The 11,557-nt window shown below is 37.5% G+C and overlaps 2 protein-coding genes across 2 annotated transcripts in view; one reads left to right on the forward strand and one right to left on the reverse strand.

The window, feature by feature from the left end:
* ankrd13b (ankyrin repeat domain 13B) overlaps positions 1-7,703 on the forward strand; it is a 29,701-nt gene extending 21,998 nt beyond the window's left edge. The window contains exons 9-15 of the mRNA XM_077722163.1: positions 94-158; positions 360-496; positions 2,487-2,644; positions 2,757-2,945; positions 4,362-4,525; positions 5,378-5,454; positions 7,271-7,703. Of these exons, the coding sequence (XP_077578289.1) occupies positions 94-158; positions 360-496; positions 2,487-2,644; positions 2,757-2,945; positions 4,362-4,525; positions 5,378-5,454; positions 7,271-7,475 (995 nt within the window). The 3' untranslated portion in view covers positions 7,476-7,703. The remainder of the gene's footprint in view (positions 1-93; positions 159-359; positions 497-2,486; positions 2,645-2,756; positions 2,946-4,361; positions 4,526-5,377; positions 5,455-7,270) is intronic.
* git1 (G protein-coupled receptor kinase interacting ArfGAP 1) overlaps positions 1-9,927 on the reverse strand; it is a 53,086-nt gene extending 43,159 nt beyond the window's left edge. Inside the window, exon 1 of the mRNA XM_077722160.1 lies at positions 9,821-9,927. The gene's annotated coding sequence lies outside the window, so the exon portion shown is untranslated. The remainder of the gene's footprint in view (positions 1-9,820) is intronic.
* Between the last annotated feature and the right edge of the window lie 1,630 nt (positions 9,928-11,557).

Consider the following 11,557-nt stretch of genomic DNA (forward strand, 5'->3'; position numbering starts at 1 on the left):
TGTACAATGTCTCGTTTGTAGCTGAACATTGCGATACTCACATCGCAGGGTGTGCACTACTTTAATTTTTCTTGGCTGTTTGTGTCTGACTAGGAGGGAAGACTCCTCTCCAGAACTTCCTTGGGATTGCGGAGCAGCACATGGGCCCCAATAACGGGGTGAGTCTTATTAACACTCCGTGAAAAGTATTGTGTGGTCCATTTGATGAAATTAAGTTTCACATGGGATTCAAGATTCACATCAAATACTTTTCCTGTTTAAGTAATGTTAAATTGAATAGATCTTTTATAAAATACGTTAAAAAAATGTTATTTTTTTCCTCACGTCTTGTTTTTTTTTGGGGTGTTTTGATGCTGCAGGCCCTGGTAACCCAAATGTCAACGCCAGCGGTGACCAACCCTGCAGCGCTAACTGCTGAGGAATACTTCAACCCTGGCTCGTCTCCCACACTGAGGGACATTGGCCACCCATGCCAACTCACTACCAAGACCCAGAGGTGAGCAACTGACAGAATATCTCGCGTCAAAAGCACAGCGAATTAGTCATGCGTAGAGTGATGTTGGCTCAGCTGCCAAGTGACTGTCAAGCTAACAAACTACAAATAACAATGGGGCTTTCTGACATTTATGCTTTGATTACTTATGATCCGGCAACAGCTTGATTGCTTTCTAATGAGTTGCCTAGAGCCTATCTAGCAATAGAAAATAAAGACACTTTTGTTGTGAATAATTAGAATCTGCCCATCCATTTGTTTTTGGTCTTCTGCTTGTCATCATTAGAGTTACAAGTAATCTGGAGCTAATCTCAGCTGTCTTTGGAGTGGTCACCAACAATTGCAAGCTACTTTCTTACTCGATCACACAATTGCTTAACTGGTCAGCGCTTCAGTTTTAGTGCGCCCAATTCAAAATGCCATATGGCATTAACAGATGTTGTTTTTTTTAAAATCCGCACTTGCGCACATAACAGTACTATATTGTTGGCTTTCTTGCCTCCGTGTGGTGGCCTTTGAAGGTCAGAAAGTTATTGGGAAGTGTTGCGTTATAAATGTCTCACTTTGAGTTACTCAGCAGTTCTAAAATTAACATGTGACAATCCACTATAGCACTGTCAATTCAGTAGTGAATAAGAATTTGACTTTTGAGTCATTATACTGATCCTCATTATTTTGGTACTACAAACACTTTTGAATTAATGTATAGAAAATGCACCTCAGGTCAATGCTACACTTTAAAAATATAATTTTCCAGGCTCCTGTCGGGCATGGGTCCATAAACCTGTTATGTTTTTTATGCGACTACCAACGCCACTGTGGCAGCCAAGAATAACATACATTTTAAAATGATGCACACTTTTTAAAATGGTGTGGTTCTCTTATAAAATGTTAAAGAAATAACTATATTGTGATCCTTCACTTCGCGATTTTTTTCTGGAAAAAAGTTCATAAAAATGTTAAAATCCAGTTAGGTGAGTACAGTCATACCGCAAATTTCCCAGACAATGGCAACAAGTAGGCAAAGGCCTTGGACTAAAAACTCCTATTTACCTTTTTCTGTGGCTTTATATCCGTCATAGAGGAATTATGTTCACTGTGAGTACAGTATTTAAAGTAGTTACATTTTTAAATGTATACATCATATTTAGATATTAATACATTATAGTCTTTTGACATGCTTATAACTGTAATATTAAACAAATATACACTTTTTATCATTGTACTTGTGTACTTGTATTTCTGTATAGGCATAAAAACGTATTGTGGTAGTTATAATGGGAGTGATCCTACTTTGTTCTTTTTAGTTTATCGTGGCCATGTCTGTCTACATTAACCGTGGCATTCGAGGGATTTCTTTATTGCTATCATAACACAATTTAATGAAACAAATACTGCATAAGAATAAAGTATATCCTGTAAATGTAGGCCAATCCCACCAGGGCAAAATGTTATAAAAGGAGTGTTGTGCTCCTAACTAGCACCATCCAGATACTGCATGTTGTCTATTTAACTGCATCAGCCTCTTTGTCATGTTTAGTATTCAGCACACTGTTCATCGCTGCATAGTTAAAGACAGCATCACATGATGATGATAAGGACATCTGCAAAGCTGCATCACTGGTTCTCAATGGCGCACTTAATTAACAGATGTATTCATCATTCATTCACCTTCTGTATCGCTTATCCTCACAGCCAGACATGGGCAACAATCCCCAAATTGGTTGAAATAAACAACCAGATCGCCACCAAATTGGAATCGAACCCAGACTTTGTGCACTGAATTCAGGCAGATGAATCACTGCACGGAACTATTTCCAATTTAGGCATTGATTGAGCGAACACCTCTGGTTGAGTGTCAATGTTAATAGATTCTCTGATCCATGCTTATGCATGCAATAGTTAGGAAGCAAATAATGCAAATAAGCTAGTGGAGTGCTGAGCAAACTGCAGAAAGCGCTATCATGTTAATCAGTCAGTCACTTGTGTTCAGATTCAAAGCCAAGCTATGGCTCTGCGAGTCCCATCCATTGTCGCTGGCAGAACAAGTGGCGCCGATCATCGACCTAATGGCCATTTCCAATGCCCTGTTTGCAAAGTTGCGTGACTTCATCATGCTACGCTTGCCACCGGGCTTCCCCATCAAGATCGGTAAGCAAAAATGAAGCTAAATGAAAGGAATTCTTCGAGATGTTAAAGCTTGAATAAAAGGGATGAGCGAGAAAGTAAAACGTGTCCAACGCGATTCCTTTACTGCATGCAGAGATCCCGCTCTACCACATCCTGAACGCCAGGATCAGCTTCAGCAATCTGAACGGTTGCGAGGAAGGGGCAAGCCTGCGCCCTGACAACGAAGCTGCCGTGGAGGGGGCCGGACAACGGTATACCCTCAGGACCGACACCCCCTCACCTGGCAGTGATTCCTCCAGCGTCTCCAGTTCCAGCTCAACCAGTGAGAACACACACACATGCATTCGCTCATTGTTTGCTCCTAAAACAAAGACCACCAACTTGGAGTTTACAGGGAAATTGAACCAAATAAAATGTTCATTGCCATTCGGTGGTGCTTGTTTTTAGCAGAAACCTCATTGATTAAACTGTCTGTACTGCATTATTTGTAACTAAAACCATGACCCACTGGACTCCTTCATGAAATCCAGTAATACCTCTACTTATGGATGCCTCTAGATTCGAAATTTTCAGGTTACAAATTTATTCATATGTAAATATGTAAACTCGAGACACAAAAAAGATCCAAGTTACAAAATCTCCCAAAAAGTAAATGCATTTCCTCATCCGTTATTTTACTTTGAAAATGTCATCACGGATGCATTGATTCTTACTTTAGTATGTCGCTACCCTCTACCTGGGCTCTCATTTTATCGCATAATGACAATAAAAACATTCAATACAATCTAATTGGCTGTCTCACAAAAACCACTATCCATGTTTCAAGATTCTCTCTTGCGTACCTGTCCACCTCGACCAAATGCTCCCCTTAATAATGATTGCAATTCCCCTTATTTGGCGATTAAAAAACTTACAAATGCAACATGGCACATATTTTCACTCACACACACAGGGCACAGGTAAAAGTGTAAAATGTAGTACAAAGTGGACGGCTTTCAGCTCTAATAGAACAGACTCTTGTAGCCATCTGGCGGACAAACAATGGTATTACGTCTCCCATAATAACACCTACTGTGGGTAAAATTTCAGTGGTGCAAGGCATATACTTTATTTATTTTAAGACCTAAATAAATCATTTCCTTATAATTTTCTCTAATTTTTGTGTGTTTTTTCATATCACAACACTGACCAATTGTTAAAGGGTTTAGCTGGTAATTGTCTGAGGACCGTAGAACAAATTTGATAATTTACATATAAAGTACATCTCTACTCGCAACATTTTCAAGTTACAAAAAAAGTTCTGGAAACAATTAATTTGGTAAGTAGAGGTACGACTGTAATTGGCTCTAAGCAGGAAGCTTGCTGCAAACACCATACAAATATCCGAGTAAATGTATAACATTGCGTTGTTATAACTTCTTAAGCAAAAGACCCATATAACACAAATGAGAAAGGAACAAAGTTTGAAATGAATTTCAACAATATTCATTGCCATATAGTCTTCATACTCTGTGTCCTATTTCATATCCCCCTGGTGGCCAAGGCCTAAATTCCGAAAAGGCAAACAATTTATGGAAAGATAGAAATGGTAACTCAAGGACATGGTTGCCTTTCTTTAATTCAGCATTTCTCCTCTTCCCTGTCCTTCCGTTTCCTGCTCTGCTACTCGACTATAATCCCATCAGTGTCTGATAACGGTGTCCCTCATGTTGCCCTTTTGCCTTGCCTGCCCGTGCAGTGTCATGTCGAGCCGGAGAGATCCCCCCCTGTGTGTTTGAGCCCCCGTCTGGATACACAGTGCTCGGGGGCAAACAGAGAGACAGCATGGGGGAGGAGGAGGAGGACCTGCTGCAGTTCGCAATCCAACAAAGTCTGCTGGAAGCCGGCTCGGAATACGATCAGGTGAATGACTAACTGTGGAAAATCACTGCTGTTCATATCAGATACAGAGAGTCATCAAGTTACGACCTAGTTCTGTTTGTTGGCGAATTTCCGCATAAGTCGGACTTCACTCTAAAGGTCAAAGTTTATGTCAAACTACTCATCAGTTCAGTCATTTTCTGGTTGTAGGGGGAGCTGGGTCCTATCCCAGTTGACTTCAGGCACCATGCGAGCGACAAGTACAATCACACTCATACCTAAGGGCAATTTAGAGTGTTTAACCAACCCCGCACAGGCCCATTGGTTTAAAGCAGCAATATTTTACAATACAATATCACTTAAGAGCACAGCAATAGAAAACATGCTAACTCAACACTCCACTGGATTCCAACCCAGGACCCCAATGGTGTGCTCCCTCACGCTAACCACTCATCCACCGTGTTACCCACAGATCATACACAGACCAGCCAGTGTCGCTGCCCTGTGATCCTAACATTTTGGTATTTTAGCCAATACGACCTGATCGGCTTCACTCAGTATGGATCTGTCATATGCCAGAAAAATAATGTCACCCGATTCGTTAAATTTTTGTCCCCCTTTTTAAGTTTACTTGAATTTTGACTGTTGGCAAAAATGAGACATTTTCATGCAATAGTGTAACTTCTTTCTTCTTAAGGGCCAAGGCAACCATACTCTTGATGTACAAACACATACAAACACTAGCTAAGCAGGAACTATGGTGCTGGAGACTAAAAGCCACGTGTCATAAAGTCAAGACGCTGTCGGTCGAGGGAATTGTAACCCGAGGACTCTCTCTCGCTACAGTTAAAAGACATGTGCTTACACCCTGACTTCCTATCATATTTCCTCTAGGTAACCATCTGGGAGGCACTGACCAATAGCAAGCCAGGAACACACAACTTGTCTTCTGATCCAAGTCGCCTGGAAAGGTCGGCCGAAAGTTATGCTTAAGATGTCCTTGTCCCATTTTTTTCCACTCTCACTTTGCAAATATATATACTTGTATTATATTAACTGAAATAAAAAAGGTATAGTTTAAATATCTGAAAGCTCCGTGGCAGAAATGTCAAATCTCCCAGCGTGAAGAGCACACAGAGCGTGAATGCTGCTCCCTCGCCCACTTCTCTTTTCAACTTCCTGTCTCTTCTTTAGTCTATTGTTTTTCCACTTCTCTTTTCATCTTTTCCATCCCTCTTTCGCATCCTGTATTTTTCTTCTTGTCATCAGCCTCCTCCGGCTTTGTGTTTGGAGAGGGAGAGAGAGGAGGACATGACAGTTTCATACCTGTCAACTGGTACGTTCTCGCCGTAATTGGTACAACTGAAAGCCCATTTTTATATTGGTACGCTGTACACATGAAAATGGTACGCTAAACGGTGATTTTGAGAAAAAAAAATAAATTAAGGCACTTTCTAGCCATTTTTCACCATCCGCCATTGTTTCTTCCCGGAAACGCATGTCTGCCAAGTGATATATGTACCGGCGCCTCTGATTGGCTAAAAAAAAAAGATCATGATAAACATTTCGTTTTGTAACACTTTCACCATGTGATTTCCGTTTCCTGTTCCCTTGTTTATGTTTACTTTCATTTGATCAGCTGTTTCTGGCATTTTCTACTTGTTGTTCGTGATTTTTTACAAAAAAGTAAAGTGGTAAGATTTTCCATGTATTTATACATATATGTAAGGGCGAAAACAAAATTTGGTAAGATCACAAATGGTTCGAGGTTGACAGGTATGCAGTTTCCTCCTTTCACAGTTCCCAGAGCTGATGTTGACTTTGCTTGTTATCTTTTCTCACTGTCTTCCCTGTTTGCGGGCTAGTGGATGAAAACGCAAAAATGCATGCCACTTCCTCCTCCTCCTCCTCCACTTGCCCCTGCACTCATCTACGACTCAACATTTCGAGCCACCCTCCTTATATCCAACTCCAGATAATTCTCAACGAGAGTGAGTGGTTCTCAAAAGTACCACCATTGCTACGTGTGTATCTAAATTGGATTAAAATTTAAACTAAAAAAGTTTGTAAAGCTGAGCTTGGATAAAAAGAAGACAATATTTTCTCATATTTAGTGCCATAGTGTTTCAAATATGGTGTGAAAAAGAGTCACTTTTTTCCCATATTTGCAACAATTTTTATCAACTTCAATACGTATTTCTAAATAATAAATGTTAAAATTGCTAAATTGTAAATGTAACAAAATAAAAGCCAGCTGCAGCTTTTATTTTGTTACTTTTGGTCACTGGATGTTTGAATTTGCTTGGTATATATTCTGTTTAGAAATTTAGGATTTAGATTTAACATTTCAATTTACAAATCCTATTTAGTATTTATAGTGTTTAGATTTAAGATTTAAATTGATTTTTTTAGCACTTATTATTCACAAATCATTATTAAAGTTGTTAAAATGTGAAAAAAATGTTGACATTTTTTTACAGTATATTTTTAAAGACTGTGTAACGCTAAACTTGAGAAAATGTTGCGGTCTTTTTAAGCGTGCACAGCTTTATAAACAATTCCCCATACAAAAGATTAACATTTTTACTAATTTTCTTCTAATTTTTAAAAAGAAATTGTCCATAAAGTACATCGCTTTAGCTCTATGTAAAAGGTGTCCAACAGATTCATTAAAAACTATATAAAAATCTTTGCTTATGCAATACTATCTGGAGATTCAAATGAATCCCACCAAGCCTTTAAACCATTTGTCTGGTGGGTCTGATACCAATGAACTTCCCTGTCCAGGATCCCTCAAAAGAAACCTCGCTCTCCCTCCAGCGTATCCTCCACTCCCTCTAAAAAGCAACCATCCACCACCTGCAGCTACGACGAGCAACTACGCATCGCCATGGAAATGTCAGCTCGAGAGCAGGAGCAAGCGGAACTCCGGCGAAGGAAGGAGGAGGAAGAATTGCTGCACATCATCCAGCTGTCACTCATGGAGAAGTGAGCTAACTAGCCAATGGGTTAATCAGATGATTCCATAAGAAAAGAAAGCACACTTTTGAACTGTAGAGAGAAGGGGAAACACCCCAAAAATGATGAATTTCACAGTTCTCCATGATGATGTCAGAATGATAGTTAATGAAAAGTTCTCTTCCACACAATAGTGCCAGTTTACAACCAATAAAACGGTATGTTAAGAAAAAGGCTGCATTCAGCCGGTGGAAGTGACATGAAGGATACATGAAGGAACATATAATAATAATAATACAAAAAAAAGTAATAATAATACAGTGTTCCCCCGCTACTTCGCGCTTCAGTTAACGCGGACGCAGAGCTTTGCGGAATTTTTTTGGAAAAAAAATACAAATATTACATTGAAACAATATATTTTACAGTTTTTTTTGTTATAACATGAATTTCACTCTCTCTACCTGTATTCTATATGGTGTACTGTATACAGGGGGTAAAAAAAATTGGAATTAAATTCAAATTAAGCATTTTGGAAGGGGAATCCCTACTTAGCGGAAATGCACTTATTGCGGGTGGTCCCGGTCCCCATTAACCGCGATAAGCGAGGGAACACTGTAATGATAATAATAATAAAAATATTGCAGTTGTTGTTAGTTGTATGTTTTCTTTTTTTACTTGCACAAATCAAAATGTACTGTATTTACACGGTGGTTGGCTCACATATGTGACTGTGATTATATGTAAGTGGAAATTTGGTGCACAATATAAACTGCTAAAGCACATAGTATGATTTCACAATGACATTGAATTTACTGGAGTAATTGGCGCCAACCTTGAGACCTGTCACTAACTAGCGACCAGTCGAGCATATTCCACTGCCTCCTGTCCAGTCGACAAACAGGGATGGATTTATGGATAATGTAATTGGCTATATGAAGCATCTTGAACATTATTGTCTCCAAAATGCTAATATGTACGGTGTTTCTGAATGTAAATAATAGCTAAAATGTCATTCATTCAGTTTTGATACAGATCCCTAACTTTTATTTTGGACTTTTCTCACTGATAGCAGCACACCTTGAGAAAATTCTCCTTATGGAATTGGAATTCACATGTATTCTTATTGATTTGATGAGGCTGTTTTTAATGACCTCAAATGATTTTTATGGGGATGTCAGCTCAATAAAAATGTCTTTTCAGAAATGTCTCATTATTGTGGGTTTTATTTCATTGTAAATTATTCTTTAGTTTGATTTATAAAGATAGAGTTTGAACATAAATTTATTTTAATAAGAGTCAAAATGTATTGGACATCTCGCTCAATGAATGGACATTCATTGGCAGTCCTCCCAATTTTTAAAGAATTGGCTGTCCAATATTGACTGTGGCAGCCAATGAGTTAAATGCTACGAAAAAACAAGACAAAAAAATAACTGTTAGTTGGGGGGGGGTCATAAGTATATTAATATTCAAGCCGGAAGTTTATATAGACTATGAAATAACACACACCATTTTTTTGTCTGATTCTCTGAAGCCAAAACAGGCTAAAAATCTCCTGTATCTGGCCAGTCAGGGCTACAAAAACATTTTTTTTTAAATGCCAGAATAATGGCAGGGAGATTTCCTTAAATAATGGTATAATATTTTTTCACATCAAAAGATTATCCTAACAATAATGACTGCCTTTAAAGAACATGGGGAAATCCAGTTGATTAGTGTGTTTAATTAGAATTAACACAAATCAGAGTGTGGAATGCATAAGCAACAAAAAACTTTTTTTAATGATCAAAGTAGTTACTTGGCCAATATAGGGTTAATAGTAATGTGATCATCTAATATATCTTTTAGCTGCAGTTGAGTTATCGATCATTTGAACAGATTTGTTTGAAGGGAAAATTACTTCCCAACAGAATGCCTCACAGGCATTCATTCATTTTCTTAAATGCTTTTTTTCTCGTTCGGGTCGCGGGGGTGCTGGGGCCTATCCTAGCTGATTTTGGGCCAAAGGCGGGAGACACCCTGAATCAGTGGACAGTTAAGGAGACAAACAACCATTTAGGGCCACACCCACCGACCTGGATTTAAACTCACGATCCCAGAGTTGTGACTCCGACACACTAACCACTCAAACCAGTGGGCCGTCCCTCACAGGCATGAGAAGTCAAATTTAGCTCAATTAAGGAAACCCAAGGAATAGAAAGTTAAAATCCCAGCTCCACTTGTTCACTACTACTGATGTAGTAGATTACATTGTCCAAAAGTAATGAAGCACGTGCAAATGCTCCTCAGGCTATCAACACAAGATGTTAACAACACAGGAAAAACACCAAAAGGAGATTACTATGAGGGTTTTATGGATTCAGATCTAGAATGACATACCTTAATGCAGTCTTCTCCTCGAGAGCCCTTATCCAGTCTGTTTTCCATGTCGCCCTCTACCAACAGACCTGAATCAAATAATCAGGATCGGTAAGAAGCTTCTGGACAGCTTGCTGATGAGTGGATCATTTGATTCAGCTGTGGTAGAGGAGGGAGATATGGAAAACAGACTGGATTGGGGTTCTTGAGGACCGGAGTTGGCCACCGCCTGGCCTAATTACATTAGATTAGATAACTTTATTCATCCTGTATTTGAGAAATTTCACTGTCACAGGAGCAAAAGGGTGAGAATACAGATGTAGGAAGACATTTTAGACGTAAATAAATAGGTCAGAAATAAGTTAATAAATAAATAAATAAGCATGTTGCTGAATATATATATATATATATATATATATATATATATATATATATATATATATATATATATATATATATATATATATATATATATATATATATATATATATATATATATATATATATATATATATATATATATATATGTATATGTATATGTATATGTATATGTATATGTATATGTATATGTATATGTATGTGTATGTGTATGTATATGTATATGTATATATGTATATGTATATATGTATGTATATATGTATGTATATATGTATGTATATATATATATGTATATATATATATGTATATATGTATGTATATATATATATATATGTATATATATATGTATATATATATATATATATATATATATATATATATATATATATATATATATATATATATATATATATATATATATATATATATATATATATATATATATATATATATATATATACACATACACACACATACATAGACACATACGCACACATACATAGACACATACACATACACACATACACATACATATATATACATATATATAAATATATATACATATATACAAACATACACACACATACATATATACATACATACACATAGATGCACATACTGTTGTTCTTATCCTAGTTAAATAATATAGAGAAACACAGTGAGAAGGGCTCTGCTGGCTTCTAGCAGTTTAATTACCCCCATAAAGCAATAGGTAAAATGTCAGTACTGGCCGACTCCCCAGTGAGCCGTGGCACATTTCCAGTCAGTCACTCAAACTCCCGTGCAGACAACTACAGTCAGATTTAAGATGATAGTGGTTGCAATGAGATAACAGATCTTCACATTTTCGGATTATAAATTGCACCAACCAAAGAATAAACAAAATGAAATGAAGAAAAGTGTTTGGAAATATCAACCAATGAGGGAACCGGTACTGTTGGTTAGGTAAAAACCATTAAAAGATGAATTGATACTTAAATATTTTCTTATTATGGAAAAAAAGGTCAACTTACATCCATTGTTGAGACTGCATGGCTGACCGAGGAGCTGAGTTGAGGTGCAGCTGATATGATGTAGCGACAGGAGTCTGTCCCATTTAACCAGCTCTGTTGCTTCTGCTTGATGTTTATAAAACTATCCCATATTGGTCCTGCTTAAATGGAAAAGAGAATTATAAGTGGTGACGGCCCTGGGCTCTGGCTACTAACAGCAAAAGCTGGAGTTTTAACTTTTTTTTAGACTTAAAAAGGAAAAAAATCTGACTAAAAGACATTTTGACTTTAGCCCTGAGATGAATAACTCGCTTGTTCTCAGCTTGTTTCCATATTTTCAGAACTTATTTTAAACCAGATTTTCCTTAAATAAAATTTTCCTTCCATG

The sequence above is a fragment of the Stigmatopora nigra genome, chromosome 8 (assembly GCF_051989575.1).
Source record: "Stigmatopora nigra isolate UIUO_SnigA chromosome 8, RoL_Snig_1.1, whole genome shotgun sequence".
In the NCBI taxonomy this organism is placed as follows: Eukaryota; Metazoa; Chordata; class Actinopteri; order Syngnathiformes; family Syngnathidae; genus Stigmatopora; species Stigmatopora nigra.